This window comes from Lampetra planeri, chromosome 8, assembly GCF_965212315.1.
Source record: "Lampetra planeri chromosome 8, kcLamPlan1.2.h2, whole genome shotgun sequence".
NCBI lineage: Eukaryota > Metazoa > Chordata > Hyperoartia > Petromyzontiformes > Petromyzontidae > Lampetra > Lampetra planeri.
Window position 1 is genome coordinate 14610134 of NC_136114.1, and position 24502 is coordinate 14634635.

A 24502-nucleotide genomic window follows, 5' to 3' on the forward strand; every position below is an offset into this window, starting at 1 on the left:
CTCAGGTTATTGGGGTCTCTGGGTCTCAATGCCGTAGAATCTCAGTCCACAGGTTCTCTAAAGAGTTTCATGGTTCAGCGTTTCAAGAGTCTCTGAGACTCAACTACAACTAAACCATTTTTTTTTATTTCACCAGGTCAGGCCCACTGAGCTATATAGCTATTTTCAGAAGCGACTTGGACACAAATGATAGCTCAACAAAGTGGCTGTCACGTGGCAATTTATAGCAGCCAAATACTCTAAAAGCTTGACGTTGATTCTAAATGTGGAGAGAAAAACCGGAGGACCCTGAGAAAAATCCACGCGACTTGGGAAAAAACAGATAACACGCGAACTCCAAGCAAGCGTCGGGATCGAACCCACGACCTCCTACATACCAGGCGAGGTAGTTAACAACTCTGAGAGTCGGGGGGTCTCGGTGTGGATGCGGCCGTCCCTCACCGTCAGGCTCCGTGGGAAGGCTGCCGCAGCTGAGCCGCATGAGCATGGGGGCGAAGGTCATGCGGCCCTCCACGCAGTGCCTCCTCACTGCGTCCACCAGCCCCCACGGGAAGTGCAGGTGGAGGTCGCACAGGAACACCACGCTGTGCGCATCCTGGCGGCCACACGGGGACGGTCAGACAGGGAGACAGGGAGACGGGGCCGGTGAGACGAGACAGGGAGACGGGACGGGATGATGTGGGACGGAGGACGTGTGACGGGATGGGACAGGATGTGATAAGATTAAGTGGGACGGACCAAGCTGGGATGGGATGAGATGGGATTAAAACGAGACTGGTTGGGATGAGATGGGATGGGACGCGATCGGATAGTGATAAAAGATGCCAACGATAGTTATTTGGATTTTTGTACGTGCATGTTTTCGTTCAAAAGAGAACGATTCAGAGGCGTGATAAACCACAGAGAAGCAGGAAGGCAGCCAGAATGGGCGCCATCAATTGTCCAAGCCCTGTGGCCCTATCGTGGGATGTTTGGCCAACTCCATTAAGGAGAAGGGGTGCGATGGCGGGATGCAGTGAATCACATTTTGAGACGTAAGAATTGTCTCCGCCAGCGATCTCTGCTGCCGTGGTTTGCGATCCAGTGATATTTATCCAGGCCTTGGGCCAAATCGCCCACGGTGACCCTGATCTCGTACGACTCGGAAGCTATAATTGTAAATGTTTTTGGATTTCCTCTCCAACACCGGTGGGCTGAAGTAGTAACCAATTGGCGCGTTGTTTACGTGAAAAACCTTACTGGCTGTTTCGGCTGGTGGAGTGGTACGACACATTTGTACTTACGCGATCTAACCCAAAAACACCTTTATTATCAAAACATCCCCGCATATGTATGTTGAACTTCGCCTTTTGGCATTCGCTGGTGAGACTAGGCCCTAAAGAAGGCCGACTCTTTAGGGCCTAGTCAGATACAAATCTCGTTGCATGAACGTTGTAGGAGATACACATATCGTGGCGTGAACGTTGAGTCAGGGATATAAATTTCGTGGCGTGGATGGTGAGTCAGAGATAGAAATCTCGTGACGATTGCGCCCCCTCTTGGCTTCACCGGACACTTCGGTTTGTCTACAGCTGCCCCCCCCCCCACCCAACTCCCCATCGTGGCCCTGACGAGGAAGTCAAGACAACTGGAGACATTCCCCCACCCCCTTACAATCCCCTCTTGTCAATCCACTGCTGGATGGATGATGAGGGCCTCCCCACGTCGTGCACATCATGGGTGGGGGGGGGGATGGATTGGGGGGGGGGGTCCAGAGCCGGCCCAGCCACTAAGCGATCCTTGCAATTGCAAAGGGCCCCGTGGCCAGCAGAGGGCCCCCTAGAGTCACTGCTAGTTAGTGGGTGAAAAAAATCATACATCAAAGGGGCCTCCAACCAAATTTTGCTTAGGGCCCCCAAAGGTCTAGGGCCGGTTCTGGGGGGGTCAACTGACCATACTTCACCACACTGGTCAGTGCGGGTATACAATGTACAAAGGTGGAGATTTACATTTTTATTTTATTTTGCTCGCACGCCACTACAACTGGGAGCCCATTAACATTTCTACTTTGGCCGAATCTGTGCGCTTCACGCCAAAGTTGTTATCATCGCTCAGAGCTGCAGTAGCTGCTTGTCCGTCGCTAGAAACGGGGGGAGGGGAGGGGGGGTCGGTGCGGGGGGCTGGGCAGGCGGGAGGTATCGACGCAGTTCATCTCGAGTCTATTCCGGAGGTACTCGCTCGTCACGAATACCGAACACCCGGACCGACTTTTCTGGAAGGTTTTAGTTTGGGAAGGCCGCGTGAACCCACATCGCGATCCACCTCGACGGCTTCTCCCCGCGAGGTGGAACTCTCCGGGCACTTTGCTGGTCAGCGCCGGTCGCGTGAACTCACCTTGACGAGGTCGGCCCCGGCCTGCAGAGCGGCCGACCGCTCGAAGTTCCCTTGTAGCCTCACGTACTGATGACTGCGAGCACGCACACAAAGACAGAGACAAAGATCCCCCGTGTAGCAGGGACAAGCATTCGGGGCAAGTGCCGTTAGCGAGCGAAGCCGGTGCCGTACACCTACGACGAGGGGATGGTGTAGCCAGCGCCACTCGCGCCCGGCCGCCTTCGTATCCCCAGTGCCGATGTTTACTGCACACCGCACAGGGTACTCATTTAAGACTGAGTCGACCTAGGGGTAGGCCCATGACCGGCTTGTGCCGTGAGTGGGAATGGTGCGCAGGTCGCCTCCTGGGGACGCGAGCACACACGAGGTCCGCTGTGCAGCACGTGGCGGAGTTCAAGTCCCGGGGTTCCAGCCCCGTGCTGAGCAGTCCGGGGTGTAAGTGTACCCAGTTGAAGGTCTCAGCCCCGTCACCAACGACCGCACAGAAGAACTCCATGACATTCAAGTTTTTGTTTTGTTATTTGGCAAAAAAAAAAACTTAGTTTGGTTGCCGCACGCGGTGGGTGGCAAAGTGCTGCCCCCCTCGGTGTGGGCCCGGAGCGTCACTTGAAGGGATCTCAGAAGTGGCTCTGTGATAGCCACTTCTGTGGGCCGTGACCGTCCGACCGAGACCGACGGGCGAGCAGAGCCAAAGCGACGCGTCAAGCGAGCTTCGCGTGGGGCTAGGAACCGTGTCTAACAGAGAGGGTCCTCGCCTAGAACTATCTGGCAGTTCGGCAGCATTGCCACACGCAAGCCTGACTCTGCTGATGAGACACTGAACGTTGAAACCGGTCAAGAGTTTTGATTAGTGCTGAACCAACGCCGCTGAAATTACGAACTCCCAGAAGGTGGGCCGTGTGGCCGATGGGATGTGTGAAACTGACGTTGATACTTCACGTGGAGAGACAGATGCCAGAATGAGGTGGGGGGTGGATACATTGTCAGATTATTTTTTGCTTCATTTTTTAGAAAAAATTACATTGTCCACAACGGCGCTCGCGACGATTGTGCGCACTGCCTGGACGAGGGGCGGTGATGAGGGGGGTGAGGGTCAGGAGGAAGGGAGACCTGGGAAGGGAGCTCGCTTTCAGGGCCCTCTCGATGTCCATGTCGCCGCTGTCGTAGTCGGCGATGACCAGCGAGAAGCGCCGATCACCGGTCACCCTGGACAGTTGCTCGAGGTCCCAGATGATCTGGCGCACCCAGCGGGCCTGGTTCTTCACTGCTCGGGGTGGGGGGGGCACACACACACGCAGGAGGAGGAGCACACGCGCACGCCACCAGCACGGACGGGAGGATCTCCCCCCTAGGAGGGACACTCCCCAGGACGGACATCCCCCCCCGCCTACCCCGGCAAACCTCGTTTTGTTGATAGATGAAGAAGCAAAACCACGTGACCGACGCGTCGATGGATTGCGTCACGGAAACGCGGGCAGGGCACGTGCTGCACGGCAATTTGTACGAGCGACATCGTTCCGTGTCCGTGTGCTCAAAGTGTCATCGTCGTCGTGGTCGTCGGACGTGATCAATTTAGTGCCGGGTGAAGGCCTCCCCACGCCGTGCCGGTTACGGGTCTCGCTTCATATCACCATACTTCCCCGTGCAAGTTAGTGCGGGCTCGGGAAGTGTGGAGCGGCCCAGGGACCGGATAGCACTCGCCGCTGATGTTGGCCATCGCCAGGAAGCCAAATCGAGTTCGCCGAGTTCGCAGCGCGATACGCTAAACACCGCGCCACCCACTCTCCCCCGCAAGACAACACCAGTTCACCCACACACACATCGTTCCGTGCGTGTCTCCTGACACCCACATTCGTCCACCTCTGCACTCACTCTGGCCTCCTACCTCTTATCATCAACAACAATAACATCATCATTATTTTATTATTCTGCTCGTTTACCCAGGAGAGCGTCGTTGAGCACGATTTACGCAATGGGTGGGGGGGGGGCGATGTTGCCACGCGGTGTCCCGCTCTGTACCTGGCACAATGAAGTGGACCATCACGTTGGGCCTCCACGAGAAGCCCTGGGGCCTGCACAGGTGGAAGGCCCTCGCCCTGGAGGCCGGCACGGGCAGCACCACGTCGCTGCTCGTGTCCACGCCGTCCTCGTTCTCCTCCTCGTCGTATCCGCCGTCGTTGGCGGCGTCGTCGTCGTCGTCATCGCGGGCGGCGCCTTCGTAAACCTCCGCGCCGCCGCCGAGTCGCCCGTCGCCGCGGTAGTCCTCCTCCTCATCATCGTCCTCCTCGTCGTCCTCGTCATCCTCGCCGTCGACGTGACCGCCGCCTCTGCCGCGACGGCGGAGGGGACCTTGGGCCCACGTGGCGTACACGTACTGCGAGAGGCGCGCCACGGGGGCCTCGCTGGAGCCGGCCTCGACCCCGACCCCGACCTTGACCTCCACCTCCAGCTCCAGGAGGTAGCGGCCGCCCCTGGCGCCGTCGCGCCGCTTCTCCACGGCCACGGCCCGGCGCAGACGCAGCGCGCTGCGCGGCGACCCGGGGCCGGGGACGATGGACGCAGGCGGCGTTAGAACGGAACGCAACGGGGGGGGCGGGGAAACGGGGGGAGTGGGGGGGTCACAGCAGAGCACGGCACGGCCCCTATTGTGCCGAGGAGTGATCGGCAAATCACTCAATCGGGAGTGCACGGAGCAGCGGCATCGTTCCCCCTTAACAGGAGAGCGACGTCACAGGTGACGACGTGGGCCATGGACCCTTCGTCGTGGCGCCTGACGATGGCGATTCGTGCGTCTGGCCACGTGCGGTGCGACACGCAGCGCGACGTGCAGTGCAGCGTGCGTGCTCGCCTGGCACACGAAACCAAGGGTACGGGATTCACTCGACACGTGCCTCGCGTGCAGCGGGGACCCCTCGTGGGAAACTGCCTCGAGACTCGACGAGGCTCTCCTCGGTTTGATAAGCGAAGAGATAAAGCGACTCGGAGGTGCGCATCGTCCTCTGCTGTGCGTGAGGGTAGCCCGTCATCAGCGCTACCCGGGGTCGAGTCTGCGGCCACGCTTGATCTGGATGAGGCGTATCTGATGCAAGGTGGAGGAGCTCAGTTGTCTATTTATTTGCATGTGAATAGCACGAGTCTGCGTACCGTTCCTCACCAGCAATCATTCCCTACGACTGCTGCTCGCCACCACTCACCGCTCCTCACCACCGCTTACTCCCGCGCGCCACTCCTTACCACCGCCACTCACCACCACCCAAAAAATCCTCACCGCCACCGCTCATCACTACCACCGCTCACCGCTGCTTGGTTCCGCTCACCAATCTTCACCATCGCTCACTACTCCTCGCCACCGCTCACAGCTGCTCAGGACCGCTCCTAACCACCGCCACCCATCAATCCTCACCGCCACCACTCACCACTACCACCACCGCCACCACTCACCACCACCACCGCTCACCACCACCACCGCCACCACCCATCACCACCGCCACCACTCACCACCACCACCGCTCACCACCACCACCGCCACCACCCATCACCACCGCCACCGCCACCACTCATCACTACCACCGCTCACCACCACCACCGCCACCACCCATCGCCACCGCCACCACTCATCACTACCACCGCTCACCACCACCACCGCCACCACCCATCACCACCGCCACCGCCACCACTCATCACCACCACCACCGCCACCACTCATCACCACCACCGCCACCACTCACTACTCCTCACCACCACCACTCACCACCACCACTCCTCACCACCACCGCTCACCGCTCCTCACCGCCGCTCCTCACCGATGGCCTCCGCGGGCGTTGAGCAGCTGCACGAATCTGCGCGCCACCGCCAGCGCCTCGCGCGCCGGCGCCAGCGCGTTGCCGGCCACGTTGCACCGCAGGTCGATGCGGTCCGACCTCGCGCGCTCCACGTCCACGCGGCCCCGCGCAGCGAACGTGCGGCCCCAGTCCAGCGCCGCCTCCCCGCGGCCCGGCCTCTCGGAGGGCCCCGCGGACGAGGGCCCGGGCCCCCCGCGTCCCGGGCCCCGGCTCGCGGCGGCCGTCGCCACCGCCGGGGCGCGGGAGGGCGGCGGGGGTTCGATCGGGGGGCGCGCGGCCCCTCCCCCCGCCCGGAGGCCGCCGCCACCGCCGCCGAGGAGGAGCGATGTCCCGGTTCGTGTCCCGGTTCGGTCGAGGTCGCCCCGACGCGCCGAGATGTTTGGCTCGGGGCCGAAGCCCTCGAGGACGAGGAGGGAGCGGCTGGAGGGCGCCCGACTCTCGCGGGAGTCGCGGCCGGACCGCCGGAGCCAGCCGCGAGTGTCCCCCGCCTCGGGGTCGGGGTTCGAGTCGCGGCGAGGTCGCCGCGTCGCTCCGCCGGCAGACGCCGACTCGTCGTCGCGCCGGACGCCAACGCCGCCGCCGCTGCCGTTCGTCCCGGGCGCCCCCGGAGAGACGGAGGCCCGCGGCCCCTGCGCCCCGCAGCCACGCGGAGGCCGCGACCCCGAGGGCCTCGCGCCGGCCGTGGGTGCCTCCTGGGCTCGGATACCCGTCCGTGCGGCCCGCGCGGAGCGGTCCCAACTCGCGGGGCCGTCGCAGCCACGATCGCCCCCCGCTACGGCTGCGGTCCTCCCCGTGACCCTCCCCGTGACCGCTCGTCTCTCCGCGTCTGCGGTTCGCGACGGGGAACAGGAGCGGTGGCGCAGCGGTTAGCGCACTGCGTAATGAAGCCAGTGGTGTTCCAGGTTTGATTGCCGGGCACGGCCAACATCAGTGGCGAGCGATATCTGAACTGCTCCTGGGTTATTTCCCTCCTCCTCCCACCACCTCCCGTTCATCAACTCACACCGACCAGCGTGGTGAAATATGGTCAGATAGCGCACATGATACAAGGTGTGGGGAGGCCTTCATCCCGCAGTGGATAGGTCATGGATCCTGCTAATAATAATACTAATAGCAAAATCGATCATCGGGCTCCTTCATGTATCCGTCTCTCCACAAAACAAACAAAACTCGAGACCGGTTTCGACATTCAGCGTCTCATCAGCTGGGTCGAGGCTCGCTTCAATGGCATCGACGCTGCCGAGTCCGTGCGCAGCCTCCCACCGAGGGCAGCAGGGGGCGACTCGGGCGCGCTCGGCCAACGCGTCTCCTGGGTGACGGCATGCGGTAGGAATTCCACATTGCTATGGTGGGGGCGAGGCCATCCGTTACAGGACAACCACGCTCGACGTCCCACAAAGTGGTGCTCGTTTTATCGACGTCAAAGGGGTGGTGATGATGGTGATGATGGTGATGGTGGTGATGGTGGTGATGATGGTGATGGTGGTGATGGTGGTGATGGTGGTGATGATGATGGTGGTGATGGTGGTGATGGTGGTGATGATGGTGATGGTGGTGATGGTGGTGATGATGGTCATGGTGGTGCCGAGCGGACCTCCGACCGGGATCTGAACTCGTGATCTTCTTGGCTACACCGCGGTTTCTACATTCTGTGATAACCAACTATCAGTTACGTGCAGCGTTGTGCGTCGGTTATTTCAATATGCATATAAAATCTTGGGGTGATCGTCTATAAAGCTGGACCGGTCATACAAATAACAGTGGGCAAACATATACATTGCGATAACATGAAACATGCATGGTCTGTCTCAAATCGAAGTCAAATCCTGGGCAGACTCTGGGGGAGAGAGGGGCTATCGAAACAAAGGGGGAGACAATATGTAGACAGACAGAAAGATACAGAGAGACACATGACATGAGACAGAGAGACAGGTAAGAGAGACAGATGCATTGATAAACAGGGTTGAGCTTGGGCAGTGTTTGGATTGCCCAGGATGCACGGCAGGTTGCTGTACGATGCAGCGTGGTAGGACCCAGAGGGCAGTCTTCACCAACCTGCTCGGATCATTGGGGTTAAGTCTGGTCACGTAACCCCCACCCCGTGACCCACAGGGCACGGGGAGGCCCTCATCCAGCAGTGCCAGCACAGGTGGTGGCTCCGATGTCACGGCGAGATTCCAGTTCATGCCGCAAATGCGCTCCAAGACGCATCGGCCGCGCGCGTTGAAGACCTTCCGCTGTACCTCTCGGGCATGGACCACTCTGCGCTGAGATCATCGTCGTCGTCATAACCCCCGCTCATAAATCCCAATAATACTCATTACCTAATTGTACAAAATCAATAAGCGGCAGGCCCCAGAATCTTAGCAGCGGTCGCCAGGCCTGATTGTGAAAGAGATGGTGAATCTTAATGCCATCAAAGCCTGCACATTCTCGATCATGGTGGCTACGCTGCTGCACGCGGGCTGTGTTCACTCACTGCGGAGGCAGCGGCGAGGGTTGGTGGATCACCGCATGAACGTGCGCCGCACCCTGGCTCGCTCGGAGAGAAGGCGGTATAGCAAAGTGCGGACTAGCACCGTCTGTCCCTTCCGTGTGAGATCGAGTGCTGCCCCCTCGCACGCCTGGGTTGTCACCGGGTGCTCCCCGGTTTGCTCCCCGCATTCGTTGGCTGATAATATCCCAATGCGTAGGGGATCGCAGAGCTTGGGCAATCGTCGATAACGCCGGCTCACTACAGCCTGGCTGCTGCTGCCGCCTTCCAGCTTGTGCCTGTGGATCCTCGACGATTGCGAGATTGTGGGAGATGCACTTCTTCTATACGCTGCTGCGGCGTATAAACGTGAACAGCGTTATTATTGTTATCATCATCGATATTGTTATCTTGCAAGGTGTCCGTCCACCTGGCACCTGCTCTCCACACGGGCCGATTGTGTCGCTACCGACCTCCTGTCTCACGCGATCCATTCCCTCGGCTGGCACTCCGCGGTTGTGCGTGTCTCAGGGTAGCCCTCGAACAAAGACGTTCAGACGCGCGCGATGTGGCCGTCTGGAACGATCTTCTTTCCGTTATAGAGAAGCCACTTGAGCTATGCACTTTTAAATCGTCTAGATTGAAAACTCACTTGTTCATAAATGATTTGTGTTTCGTAGTTTGTTGTCCTTCCCCCGCACCTATTGATCACGGTTGGCTACGTACGGTGCGAAAGAAGTTCACCGCACATACAATACGCACACGAAGGAATGATGATCGCGGCGTTGTTCTCGTTTGGTTATTGTTTACCTGGGGGTCGTGGCATTTGAGTGGATGCGTTCTCCTGCCCTCCGGCCTCGGCAGCGTCCACCTTCATGTAGCGGCTAAAGTCCACCCTTGCAGGGCAGGAGAGGAGGGGGTAGTTCGGAAAAGAGGAAAGCATTGGCATTGGTAATTAAAGTTTTTTTTTTTGGGTTAGATCGCGTGAATATAAATGTGTTTGTTAACCCGCCACCAACACCACTCGACACAGCCAATTAGTAAGATGTGTCGTGAAAACAAAGTGTGCCCAATTAGTTACTACTTGAGCACATACCGGTGGGGTGGAGAGCAAACACGCAACATTTACAATTTGATTACAACGTTTCGCTGCTGATTACAGCAACCAGCTTCCCCTGGCGATTCGCCACATTTTTTGTTTACGCGACGAACTTTACTAATTGGCTGTGTCAGGTGGTGGTGGTGGTGGTGTGTTCACGACACGTTTAGTGATTTGAATAATAGAGAGTCGGTTCAAATGAGGGTCAGGGGATGGGCAGAATGGAATCGCGGTTTGACTCCGGAGGGCCGCCCCGGTCATAACCGCGGTGTGGATGCATTAACCGTAACGCATCACTGCGCGCCGTCTGCTCCGCTCGCAGTGGTGGACGTTAAAGATCCCCGTGACGTCGGCAGGAACGAGCAGGGCGTTGCGTGCCGCCGATGGCGCACACACACGCAGCGGCAGCAGTGACCGACACATCGCCCCCTTCTGTGAAAACTACTGCGGGCTGTGCGGTGGAGACGTAGCGCCTCGTCTTCGTGATGATAGCCGTGCGCTATAAGTACCAAATTTATTAAATTACTGTTGTTGTTGTTATGATGACTGTCATAGCTGTCATGTAATGATTCACACCCACCCCACCCACCCCGTGACCATGATTTCGGGTCAAGAATCGATTCAAGAATATCATTCAATAATCGATTGTTTTTTTATTGAACTCCTCTCCATAGTCTGCCTCGTTAGTTCTCGCTCATGCGCTCCGGAAGCCTCAAGTCCACCTTGAAATATAATTTGCATCGATCGGAAACGATCGATTCAAATCCCTTGTCGATTATCTTACCCCGCCGACCGCAAGCGCTCGCCCTCTCGCCAGCAGAGGCAACCATCCCGCGTGCTTCATAGACTCTGTTAGCGAGCACCTATTAAGGGCAGCCCTTGCACACGACTGGGGTAGTAGCAGCGGGCAGGTGTTGACACGCGGTGCTTTACGCACGGCACCAGGTGCTGTTTTCAGGCCGAGGGGACCTAAGTGTCGCCACCAATGTCAGACGTGGCTGGGAAGTGAAGTCAGGATGCTGGGTTTAGATTGCAAGGTCGCTAACCACTGCGCCGCACTCCAATTACATGGACACAGATCCCCCCCCGGCATTGCTTTTAACAGGCTGTTGGGGCAAGTGCGGTGAGAGAGCAGCTACGACCTATGAAGGCCGGCACGGAACACAATTGGGACGGTGGCCAGCACCACGCCTGGCCGCCTTTGTCTCCCAAGTGCTGAAGTTTATACACCACACCGGGCACTCATTTGAGGCCGAGTCAACCTAGGGGAGAGGCCCAGGACCGGTTCAGTTAATCGTCACCGTTGTTGGTGGCCGTGAGCGGGAATCGAACTCGGGTCGCCGTATTCACGACACTACCGCTCCCCACCCACGCACACACACAACAGACAAAGATCTCCCGTATAGCCTGAACAGACTGTCAGATCAAGTGCTGTTAGCGAGCACCTATGCAGGCCGGCATGGCACACGAAGGGGTGGGTGGCCTGCACCGCGCCCGGCCGCCTTTGTCTCCCTAGTGGCGATGTTTACATACCACATCCGGTACTCGATTTGAGGCTGAGTCGACCTCGGGGAGGCCCGGGACCGGTTCAGATAATCGTCACTGGTGTTGGCCGCGAGCGGGAATCGAACCCCCCGGGTCGCCGGATTCGCAGCTCAGCGTGCTAACCACTGCACTGCCGCTCCCCACACTTACACACACACGTGTACACACACACACGCGTGTACACACACACACAGACACACACGTGTACACACACACACGTGCACACACACACACACGTGCACACACACACAGACACACGCGTGTACACACACACACAGACACACGCGTGTACACACACACACACAGACACACGCGTGTACACACACAGACACACACACACACGTGTACACACAGACACAGACACGCACGTGGGGTGCGCGTTACCCATGGGGCCCCCCCCCGGCCGCCCCCCCACCCAGGGCGCGCTGCTCGTAGACGCACGCGTTCTCGCTTTCCATGTGCGCGAGGCGCGTGAAGTCGTTGGGGTAGACGTAGGAGAGGTACACCTGGCGGCAGCACCAACACGCAGCACAACACGCAGCACAACACGCAGCACTCGTATGGAACAGCATTGACACAGCACGTTACTACAGCAGACACACAGCACAACAGACAGCACAACACACCACTAACACAACAACAACACAGCACTAATATAGTACAATGCTAACACAGCACATCACTGGCACGGCTCGTGCCAACACACAGACATCACAACACATCGGTCAATAACACTGCGGCCATACACGGGAAGAAAAAAAACAATGTAAAATCAGCGACGTTTCGGGCAATGGCGCTTCCTCATTGCACGAACGTACACAGCAGGCACGCGCGCGGCGCGTACGTACGAACTGGAGGCCCTGGTAGCGCAGGAGCGGGTGGCCTCGGATGGTGTAGGTCGGCTTGTAGGCACAGCCAGGCAGCCCGCCAGCCAGCCAGCGCTCATCCAGCAGGGGCACTGGGCAGGGCGCACACGGGAGCGATGGGGTGGGTGTGGTGGGTGTGGTGAATGGGGTGGATGGGGTGGATGGGCTCTCGAGCAGCGTTTAATTTGACTCGTTCATCCAGGAGAGCCACGCGGAGTCATGTGACTCGTTTTCAAGAGCGTCCTGCCACGTAAGGGTTTATTTTTTATTTTAAGATGTTTTCAGCCAGTTGTACGTATGTTGAACTTCTGTCCGCACCATACGTAACCATCGGAGGTGCGGATGAAGCACAACAAACCAAACGCAACGACAAACAGTTCTCACGTGATGATTTGTGTTTAGTAGACACGTGGGGGGGGGGGGGGAACTGGAGCATCCGGAGCAAGCCTACGCATTGCGCGAGGGGGCAACGCTGTATCCCCGCACACAGATGGAAACGGATGGCGATTAGTCCACTTGCTGGCACCGCCGTCTCCGGGCGAGCCAGGGGACAGTGCCTCTCGACCCCCACGGGAAGGGAGCTTCACAACAACATCTGTGTGCGGTGATCCACCTACCTCTCCCTGCCTCAACACTGCTGCCTTGAAGGCCAACATGCAGGGCCACAGCTACCCGGCTAATTGCTGTGCTGGGATATCGCCCGTGTCGTCGATAGGTACCACCGCTATGCCCACGTCGCTCCTGAGCCTCCCACCGCCCCTGTTGCCAAAGGCATCTGATCAATTGACCAGTTGACACGAGGCATGCTGAAAACCCAACAAAGACAAAGATCCCCTGTATAGCTTTAACATAATGTAGGGGCAAGTGCTGCTAGCGAGCACCTATGAAGGACGGCAAGGTAGACGAGGTGGTGGGTGGCCAGCACCACGTCCGACCGCTTTTGTCTCCTTTGTGTCGATGTTTACGCGTCGCACTAGGTCCTCATTAGAGGCTGAGTCGACCTAGGGGAGGCCCAGGACCGGTTCAGATAATTGTCACTGGGTGTTGGCCGTGAGCAGGAATCGAACTCGGGTGGCCGAGTTCGTAGCGCAGCGTAGCGCTAACCGTTGCACCACCACTCCCCACTTGAATCTCAACGCACTCGTTCGTTAGCAACACCGTGTATGTGGCCTTGAAAGTAAAATAATGAGGCGACGTTTCGGGCGATGGACCTTATTCACAGAACACGGAGAGGCAATAGAGGTGGAGTGCGCCTCTCTGATGTGGCCTCTGTGTCACCTGAATAAGGTCCATTGCCCGAAACGTGGCCGATTTTATATTTTGTTCTTTGAAGGCCACAGTTGTTATTGTTGACGAGTGTGAGTTTGTTGTTGTTGACGAGTGTGAGTTTGTTGTTGGTGGCTGTGTTTGTGCACCAATGCCAACGTTGCAGCTGCAGCATCATCATCACCAAACAATTTATTTATGTTTATATGACACGCTTAGATTCCGAGATCTGGTAGTAGTAGTAATAATCCGCTTTTTGTTGTTGTACCTGTCTGTCAACCCACTTTCTGCACTGCCCGTGTACAACGTGTGCATCTCAAGATAATGAGCGTGGCCTCCTCACCCGTGAAGAAGGTGTCCTGCGGGCTGTACGCCAGCATGGCGGCGGGGTGTTTGGGGGAGGGGCTCGTCCCCCCCCGGGGTGGAGGCCTCCCTAACCCCCCCGGGGTCAGGGGCACGTGACCCGTCTCGTCCATGTGCAGGCCCCTCTCGTCTGTGCGCACGGGAGTCGAACACAGACCCCGTGCGGTCAGCGGCGGGGGTCGAGCCGAGGCGCCTCTCTCGCTTGCCCTCGCTAAGGCAGTGGGCTGCGAAACGTCAAACTGCAGTAATTTCGTTGTCCTATCTTTGACTGTTCGTTTGGTTGTTGTAGAGCACCTCGTTCCAAGGCGCTTTACAGCAATGTTAACATTGCACACGCGGTGATGGTCGTTGAGATAGCGAGTGGTGTGGGTTGTTGTTACTGGTGTTAAAAGTGGTGGTGCAATGACAGGAGAACAGGTGGGAGTGGTTGAGGAAGGGTTGGAGTAGTGATAGGGGTTGGGGTAGTGATAGGGGTTGGGTAGTGATAGGGGTAGGGTAGTGATAGGAGTTGGGGTAGTGATAGGAGTTGGGGTAGTGATAGGGGTTGGGTAGTGCTGGGGGTAGGGTAGTGATAGGGGTTGGTTAGTGATAGGGGTTGGGGTAGTGATAGGGGTTGGGGTAGTGATAGGGGTTGGGTAGTGATAGGGGTAGGGTAGTGATAGGGGTAGTGGAAGAGGTTCAGGTAGTGATAGGGGTTAGGGTAGTGATATAGGGGTAGTGTAGGGGTAGTGATAGGGGTAGTGATAGGGGTAGGGGTAGTGATAGGGTTGGGGTAGTGATATGGGTTGGGGTAGTGATAGGGGTTGGGGTAGTGATAGGGGTTGGAGTAGTGATAGGGGTAGTGATAGGGGTTGGAGTAGTGATAGGGGTAGTGATAGGGGTAGTGATAGGGGTTGGGGTAGTGATAGGGGTTGGGGTAGTGATAGGGGTTGGGGTAGTGATAGGGGTTGGGGTAGTGATAGGGGTAGTGATAGGGGTTGTGCTAGGCCTGGTCGTAGCTGGGGGGCAGGGAGTAGCAGCAGCAGGATGATGATGACAGGATCGGGCAGAAGAGGTGGGGGTTGTTGAGAGAGAGGAAGAAGCTGCAGTATGTTGTTGTGATGGTGAAGATGGTTGTTGTTGTGATGGTGAAGATAATGGTTGTTGTTGTGATGGTGAAGATAATGGTTGTTGTGATGGTGAGGATGGTTGTTGTTGTCATGGTGAAGATGGTGGTTGTTGTCATGGTGAAGATGGTTGTTGTTGGGAAGGTGAACAAAACATATGTCTCTACTTCTCTCGCACTGCTCAAGTTTGCAATTCCATCCCATCGCCTCTTTCAAAGCTCTTGCAACAATAACATTCGTAATAATCACCACGCTCGATTCAAGAAATGTCTTGCGCTCATCGAGTACAACCCCCATGGTGCTGTTTGTTCCTGGCCGCTTGACGTTCTGGGCCTCCGGGCCCTGCAACTGTGTGGCTTTAAAAAAAATACTCCACACCGAAACGATGCCCACGAAGCGTGAAGCGATCTTCACATCTCCCTTCTGCCCATCATCACCCATCAGCACCCATCACCACCCGCACACCGACTCTCATCATCATCGTCATCATCCGCGATGGAGCTTCACGGAGGCGCGAGTGGCTGGCCGTGAGTGCTTGGGGCACGGCTCGCGCGCCGATGTGCGAGTCATATTGTCGCAGCGGTTAGCGCCGCACTGCCCTACGAACACCGGTGATCCGAGTTCGATTCCCGCTCACGGTCAACACCAGTGACGATTATCTGAATCGGTTCTGGGCCTCGCCTAGGGCGATTCAGCCTCAAATGAGTGTGTAAACATCGGCACTGGGGACACAAAGGCGGCCGGGCGTGGTGCTGGCCACCCACCCCCTTGTGTACAGCAACGGCTTTCATCGGTGCTGCTCGTGTCGTCTCTTCAGGCTGTACGGGGGGAATGTTCGTTTGGTGAAGGAGAGGGACTCTCAATACGAAGCCACTTCATGCGAAAGAGCTGTCAGCGAGCCCCTGTTAAGGCTGGGAGGTCTCTTGTGACCAGCACCACACCAGGTACTCGTTTGAGACCGAGTCGACCTAGGGGAGGTCCAAAAACGGGTCCACAATTTCGCCACTGTTCAGATAAACCACCACCACCACTGTCGGTGGCTGTGAGCGGGAATCGAACTCGGGTCCGCCGGTGTTCGTAGCGCAGTGCGGCGCTAACTGCCGCGCCACTGCTCCCCACCGCGAGCACACAGAGACAAAGATCCCCCGTATAGCCTTGACAGACTGTTGGGGCAAGTGCTGTTAGCGAGAACCTATGAAGGCCAGAACGGCTCACGATGGGGTGGGTGGCAAGCACCACGCCCGGCCGCCTTTGTCTTCTCAGTGGCGATGTTTTAACGCACCGCAGCAGGTTCTCATTTGAGGCTGAGTTGACCTAGGGGAGGCCCAGGACCGGTTCAGATCATTGTCACTGGGCCGTGAGCGCCAGTTTCGTAGCGCAGCGCGCTAACCGCTACACCACCGCTCCCCACACACATCACACACACACTCCACACACACCACACACCACACACACCACACCACACACACCACACACACGCGTGTGAACACAACAATATAAACCCAAAAAACTTGCTCATAAAATCCACAGGGAGTTTTGGGTCAGTCATGATGGAAATGTAGTCAATATATATGCTAAGCAGCGAGAGGGGATGATGGCGGTGAAGGTAGAATGCGACGGGAGGGCTGGGGGTGAGGGAATGAGAGTCGGAGGTGAGTGAGTGTGTGTGACAGGGTGACGGTGAGTGTGTGACCGTGTGTGTGGCATTGTGGGTTTTTTTTTTAATACCTGTGTAGGTGTGTGATGGCGATTGTTCGTGTGTAGGTGTGTGTGTGTGTGTCTTTGCGGCAGGTGTGAGTGTACACGTGTACGTGTGAGCGTGACGGTGTGTGTGAGTGTGCAGCAGAGCCCTGCCTCAGCAGTTCGCCTGCTGTATTTTGTCACCTGAAGACGATCGCTTGTGTTGCGATCGAAACGTCGTGATTTATTTATTCATTATTTATCTCTCTACGTGACTTTACCGAAAGAGCCAAAGAGTTTGTGTGGGACTGTTGTGAGACGAGGAGCGGTGGTGCAGTGGTTAGCGCACTGCAAAACGAATCCCCGGCCAGCCGAGTCGCCTTCCCACTCGCAGTCCCCAACACCGATGACGAATATCTGGACCGGACTTGGGCCTCCCCTAGGCTCACTCGGCCCAAAAAGAGTTAGCTGGTGCAAAGTGTGTCAAAATGTGTCAAAATCTCCACCGGGGGGCCGCAGGTCGTGATGCCGACCACGTCACCTCCTCGTGCGCCGTGGCGGCCTTCATCGGCGCGACTCGCTCACGGCACTGGCCCCCTGCTGAGAGGCCACGCGGGCCACCTTGTCGTACTCTGTGCGGCTCTCACCTGCGTAGAGGGACAGGTGGCGCGAGTCGACGGTGCGGAACCGCCCGCGAGCGCCGAGGCGACTCCACTGGGCGGGTGACGCGGGGCGGGGCGGGGACGGAGGAGCAAAAACACGACAGGGAATTGCGTTGTCGTTTAAAGAAGAAAAGAACAAACAAGCAATATTTAAAAAAAAATTAAAACACGCGTTAATGAAATGTACCGTACGAGTAACGGCAGAACTCCACGACTCCAGGAAGTGGCCCCGAGGCTTCCCCATAACTTAATGGACCGTGGTGATTTACAGCCAATGCTAGTTGAGCGTGGACAATTAGAGCCAAGCCGATAGATAATTTAATAAAAAAGATGGTTTAAAAATATGTTTTTATATTTTTAATGATGGAATATAGTATTGTCATCAGTATGACATAAGTATACCAAGTTTGCAGTCGATAGCACATTGGGAAGTGGGTTAAAATTGAGTTCCAAGATTTGAGGATACGACAACAACAGCGACAACAACAACAGACAGTGAGTTAAATAAAAGCGTGTAAAAAAAACGGGTAACTCTTCTCTCGTAGCTAGACTGATCTAAACTGGTCAGTTTCGATTTAAAGCTTTCGTGACTGCAGGGATTCATCTTCTTGGTTCTTTCGGTAAAGTCACGTAACAGGGAAGTAATAAAATAATAAAAACAAAACATAACAAAATAATTCTCACGACGTTTCGGCCACAACGCAAGCAGCCGACCTGGTTTTCACCTGATGACGGCTGCTTGCGTTGTGGCCGAAACGTCGTGAGAATTATTTTATTATGTTTTATTATTTTATTACTTCCCTTCTACGTGACTTTACCGAAAGAACCAAGAAGATAAACTGGTCATAGTTTACCGGGTAAGGCCCACTGGTCTATACACGCTCTCGTTCAGAAGCGACCTGGCCATCGCACGTGGTAGCTGGCTCCGAGTGTGGAGATGCAGAGCAGACAACTACTCTGAGCCGCGCGTCTCTAGATGTGGAGGAGGGAAACCCGGAGGACACGGAGGCAAATCCACGCGGCCACAGGGGGGGACGTGCGAACTAAACAAACCACAGGCGTGAGGGTGTGAATCGAACCGACCTCTTCCTGTGTCCCAGGCGTTACACACGGGGCTATCTGTCCGTAGCTGTCCGACATGAGTTTGAGCGCTTCGTTCAGAACACCCTCGCCTTTTGTGATTCCATCGCGTTGACATTTCATCAACGTGTAAATAACGGGCAGTCGATCGCATCACGTGCTCCCTTGGGCGACTGAGACATTGGTTGGCCTCAATTAGCGCGCCCGTGTCCAAGAGATGAGTGTGACGAGTAGAGTCACCGTTATAACAATGACCTTAATTTACCCAGGAAAAATGCACCCAGGCAATGACGAGGATTATTTTATTATCAGGAGGTTCCTGCCACATTGCGCTTTTTGGAACGATTCCGCCGATGAGAGTGCGGCTTCGCGTGGGGAGGAAAACCGGTGCACCCGGAAGCAAAAACCCTCGCGTGCGAGGGGGCAACACTCGATCCCGTACAGAAGGCGCAGTCGACTGGGACATGTGTGACAACGTCGGCATAATGTGATTCGTGCGAATCTTGCGATGATGCATTAACATAGACGCGACGTCCCACGGACATTATCAGGATCACTTTCAATCAATGAACAGCAGCCACGGTGTCCGCAAGAGCTCCGTGTTCTTCGTGCAAAAAAACCGATGTTCTCGATCGATCGCGAGCCCCTACCGGGCGGTGGAGACGGTCTCCGTTTGAGACAGAGCGGCGCAGAATTACCTCCCCCCCCCCCCCCCTTGCGTCGCGATCGATCGGCCGTTCGTCAAAACCAGACGAGACTAAAGTTTCTCAGCTGCCACACACACACGCGGACACACACAAAACAAGAAGCTACGATCTCTTTAAGAATGAGCTCGCCCACACACACGGAAGAAAAAATGCAGCGGATCGTTGGGTCTTAGTTACCAACAAATTTGCCACCGGGCACTGAGACGCTGAATCGTTCAATAGCGGCTGAGGCCCGAGGATTCAATTGTGAGGAGAGGGCGCAGTGCCAGGAATAGCTTCATCCTCGTCGTTGCCCCCCCCTGCCTATCCGTCTCTTGTCTGTGAGAAGTCTGTGAGACGAGAGAGATAGGGGGGGAGGGGGGCATCGATCTTCCGGAGTGCCGTGCCACGCTTCCCCCTCCTGGCGTCCGGGTAAAGTCGCGTTAATAATGCATCGCCTGGCAATGCGCGCGGCTCAGCCTCATCATCGGCATCATCAATCTTCCCTCGACTATTAAACACACGCACACACACAAACACACAAACACACACACACACACAGACACAAACACACAGACACAAACACACAGACACATACACAAACACACGCACGCAGACACAAACACACAGACACACACAAACACACACACACACAAAACACACAAACACAGACACACACACAGACACAAACACACACACACACACAAACACACAGACACATACACAAACACACATAGACACACGCGCGCGCGCACGCAGACACGCGCTCGGAGTGACCTCCTGCTGAAGTGGACGTCGAGAACGTCGCCGCGCATCCCGCCCGTTTGCAGCTTCGCTGCAGCCAGTGGCAGAAATTCCACGTTCACGTGGCGGGGGCACAGAGGGAGAGGGGGGGGGGGGGTGCAGCGGGGGGAGGGGGTGGAGGGGTGGGGGCTCTTTCTAGCGCAACCACTTTGGGTCTTCCCGCACAAAGTGGTACTCGTTTTAAAAGCGCCACGAATAAGGATGATGGGTTTAGTCAACCACCCAAAGGTCCCGAGCCTGCTCCTCGCTCTGCCGCTCAGCCCCTGGGTAGCTGTGAACAACTCTACGACGTTGTGTGGGTGCTGCTGGTTGCTGGCCGCTTGCTATATCGGGCCTTTGGACCCTGTGCTCAACAAAAAAATCAATCAAACACTGCTGGATGAAGGCCTCGTCGAGCTATAGCCCATCATCCCCACTGGGGTTCGTAAAATACGTACCATATTGTGACTGCTGTATCGTTAGACTCGTCCCTAAATGTATTTTTGACAGCCGTTGTTCTACGGACGGACTGGCCCTGCCTTGGGAATGCGGAGTGACGGTAAACTCACGGCCACCATGACGTGGTCAGTCCCCTTGTCGTCCTGTTTGTGGAGGAGCTCGAAGAAGTAGCGTTGTGACGACACCAGCCTGCAACGGGAGTCGAACCCGGACACGTGTGCCTCATGGGTTTGCTATCACACAGAGCCCCTCGGAGGCAATCGTGGTGTCGGTGGTGGATGGATGGGGGTGGGGGGGGGGGGTTGAAACATTGATGTTCTGGACGAGCTGATGAGTCGTAATGAGGACGAAACTGGTCTCCAGTTATCTCTCCGTTTCACCGCTGCCTGACGGGAAGGCCAATATTTTAATCCCCTTTGAGTTGGCGGCCGAAGGGCCCGTACTCTTAGGTTTTTTCGGTAAAGTCACGTAGGTAAAAATAAATAATAAACATAATAGAAAAAATTATATAAATAAAAAAAATTAGAATATCTTTTTTATTCATATTATTATTTATATATTGTTTATATAATGATTTAAAAAAATATTTCTATTATTTTTATTATTTATTTTTACCTACGTGACTTTAACAAAAAAACCTAAGAGTATGAATCCTTGCAGTCACGAAAGCTTCACATCTAGAATGAAGGGCCCGTAACCTGGCCCAAGTCAAGATCCGTGTTCCCTTTCACCTCCTCTTGCAGCTCTGATTCTTGGGAGTGCCGTTTGTTGCTGGCCGTCTGACGTGAGTGTCGGCGTTATAGACCCGGACAATGCGGCAAATAGGAAGAGGCCAAACATCCCAGTGTAGCGGGACCCTTCTCGGGAAAACGACTTCCGAGACGAACAACAAATCACGTTTTTTTCCCATTCACATTAAACTTGACAAGATTGACAAAGCGCGTGATGATTGTAACTTTTACAAAAAATATATCATCTGTCACAACGAGGCGCAAAAAGTTCCACGCTAGAATTCAAGGCTGTCTCGCTCGCTCGCTCGCCTTGCGAAGGTGCGAATCGGAGTAGGCTTGAGCGGCACTGACGAAATAACACGGAATGAAAGTGCGATCATGCACGCGACTCGGCTGTGATCCGGCGCCACCAGCAATTGCCCAGGCGCCGATGTCCTCTCTGTACTAAGACGTCTCTCAGCCAATACATGAGTGTGTGTACATGTGGGAGGACACCGGAGCACCCGGAGAAAACGCACGCGTAATGCGAGGGGGAAACACTCGATCCCTGTGCAGACGGAACCGGCGGAGGCCACATTTTTGTGCCGGGGGAGTACGCGGCTCTTCCTCGACGCCAACCCACGGGAAGGGAGTTTGATAAGAACATTCAGACGCGGTGATCAACCAACTCTCGCCGCTGGGTTTACAGGCAGCCACGAGCAGCGGCGTGGCCACTACCACCACCACCACCGTCACCACCGTCACCACTACCACCACCACCGTCACCACCGCCAACACGATGACCACCACTACGACCACCGCCACGCGACCCAGCACGCGAATGCTGAAAGCGCGTCTCCTCTCGAGTGGAGATGAGTGTCGCGGCTTAACGAGCCCACCGACGCGACGCCTCCTCCCCGAGCGTGCGTTGGGTGTTGTCGCTGTCCGCGTGTAAATCTAATCCCAGAATCGGTCTCTTTTTTTTCTCTCTCTCTCTCTCTGCAAACTTATGCAAGATTGGTTTTCATTTCACATTCGGCACTTTGAGGCGGCTCTCGCGAAATGTGCTTCATGCATTCAAATTGTTCGACAAACTCATCAGCATTTTAATACGGGTGCGTGGGTGCGTGAGGTCGGGTGAGCGCGCGTGCGTGGGGAATTCTATTCCCGCTCACGGCACAACACCAGTGACGATTATTTGAACCGGTCCTGGGCCTCCAGGTGCGGATTGTAAACATCGCCATTAGGGGGACAAAGGCGGTCGGGCGTGGTGCTGGCCACCCACCCCCTCGTGTACCGTTCCGGCCTTCGTGGGTGCTCGCTAACAGCACTTGCCCCAACAGTCTGTTAAGGCGATAAGGGAAATCTTTGTCTGTGTGTGTGAGCACTTGCTCCTACAGCCTGTTAAGGCTATGGGGGGATCTTTGTCTTTGGAAAACTACGCGCTGTGCCGGCCTTCATAGGTGCTCGCAAACAGCACTTGCTCCAAGCAAGTGCTGTTTACGTGACTTTACCGAAAAAACCTAAGAAGATGATTCCTTGCAGTCACGAAAGCTTCAAATCTAGAATTGCTCCAAGCGTCTGTTAAGGCTAGACGGGGGATCTTTGTTTTTGTTGTGTGCGTGCTGCATTACAAACCCAGCGACCAGAGTTCGATTCCTGCTCACGGCTACCATCAGTGGCGAAATTGTAAAACCAGCCTTGGGGCTCATTTAGGTCGACCCAGCCTGAAATGGGTACCTGATGCGGTGTGTATGAAACTTCACCACTTGCGAGACAGCAGAGATGGCCGGGCGTGGTGCTGGGCACCCACCCACCCACCCCCTCGTGTGCCGCTCTGCCGGGCACCTTGGTAGGTTCTCGCCGACAGCAATTTGTCGCTCCATTCTGTCGAAGGCGGCTACGTGGCGCGGCCTTTGTCTTTGTGTCACTCACCGGGTTGGTCTGGAGATCTGCGAGCTAAATTTTCGGAATTCTCCCGGCGCTGTCCACTCGCGGCCGGTCTGCGAAAACGTGCAACGGTACCGACCGTCAAATTCCGTCGCGCGTGACGCACAGACCAAGCAATGAAACGTCCTGGCGCGCGCGATTAAATGCACCATCTGTTGGTGGCTTATCGAGGAGGGGAGGCCTCGCTGAGTCGGAAGATGTTTTTGTTTGTTTGGGAGGCGTCCTGATTTCGCGATCTTCGACTCAATTTCCGAATGCAGATGGCAAGACTCCAGTGAAGGCCACAACGCGTACAAAGGGGGGGGGGGGGGGGGGGCAGACACTGTACATTCCCGTTCTGATACGTGGAGCAGCGGGAAGCCTTTGCGCTCGAGATTCGTAGGTCCTGTTGTTAACAACCTGACGATGCCGGATGTTATCCTCCAGCGAAACGGCTGCACCCTTGTGAATATTGCCAGGTTACTCTCGAACAACAACAAAAGCAGCAAACACCAACGATGCTGCTGAAGCAATAATACAACACGGCTCCCCATTAGCACCCCCCCCCCCCTCCCACTCCGTGTTACTCACACAGTATACCAAAGTTAGCACACTGGGCTTTATTCACTTTTTATTTGACCAGGTAAGGCCCACTGAGCTATGCAGCTCGTTTCAGAAGCGACCTGGCTATCACGAAGTGGGCTTGTCGTCACCGCGTGGAAATGTATTGCAGCCGAATGCTCTGTACGCAACGTTGATTCTGAATGTGGAGGAGAAAAAGCCGGCAGCGGTGGTGTGAGCGCGCAATTGCCGGGCTGCGCCTCTGCCCTCATCCAGGTCTGCAGAGACGCATGCAAATTAGCAATTGGCAAGCTCAGGTGGTGGTGGTCGGGGAGAGTGACGCGGGGTTTGTGGATTAAGTGTCACCGTTATTGCATCTGAGAGCGCGTGCCGTGTGCATCTGCAAGTGTCTACGTATGCGTGTGTGTAGGACCGTCTGTGCGCATGTGTTATCATGGCGAGCAGTGGCGCAGTGGTTAGCACGCTGCTGTACGAACCCGGAAACCTGGAGTTCATTTCCCAGCCACCGACAAAAAAAAATGCCAGAACCAATAACGGAAACGGGGTTCCTGGCCCTCCCCTAGGTCGACTTAACTTTAAACGAGTGTAGCATTCATAGGTGTATCTATGTATGTTGCACTTCTTTGACACTGTCCGTAGCCAATTGTGCTAATCGGAGGTGCAGGGGAAGGACAACAAACTAAACACAAAAATAAATTATAAAAAAAATGAGTTCTCCATGTAGATTATTTAAAAGTGCATACCTCCAATGGTTTCCTAATATCGGAAAGAAGAGCGTTCCAGACGGCCGCAGAAGCGGCACTCGCGTGAATGGGAAAGCAAGCCCGGCAGGATGGACGCCCAGCGCGCATACGGAGCAAAATTAAACCATCTCGCGTGCACGGCTGCCGTCTGGAAGAGCATTCCAGACGGCCACGGAAGCGCATCTGAAAGCGCCCCGCGATGCGGGTGCTCGCCAACAGCGCAAGTCTCACTCCCACCCCCCCCACTCCCCTCTC

The 24502-nt window shown here is 55.9% G+C and overlaps 1 protein-coding gene across 1 annotated transcript in view; it reads right to left on the reverse strand.

Moving 5' to 3' along the window:
* The window catches only part of LOC144720396 (beta-1,4-N-acetylgalactosaminyltransferase 3-like), a 52181-nt gene that overhangs the window by 2749 nt on the left and 24930 nt on the right, over positions 1–24502 (reverse strand). The window contains exons 7-18 of the mRNA XM_078597142.1: positions 22929–22996; positions 20394–20472; positions 17261–17327; positions 13808–13957; positions 12181–12290; positions 11717–11838; positions 9499–9584; positions 6177–7041; positions 4393–4898; positions 3484–3637; positions 2374–2446; positions 442–595 (exon numbers count right to left, since the gene is read on the reverse strand). Of these exons, the coding sequence (XP_078453268.1) occupies positions 442–595; positions 2374–2446; positions 3484–3637; positions 4393–4898; positions 6177–7041; positions 9499–9584; positions 11717–11838; positions 12181–12290; positions 13808–13957; positions 17261–17327; positions 20394–20472; positions 22929–22996 (2434 nt within the window). The remainder of the gene's footprint in view (positions 1–441; positions 596–2373; positions 2447–3483; positions 3638–4392; positions 4899–6176; positions 7042–9498; positions 9585–11716; positions 11839–12180; positions 12291–13807; positions 13958–17260; positions 17328–20393; positions 20473–22928; positions 22997–24502) is intronic.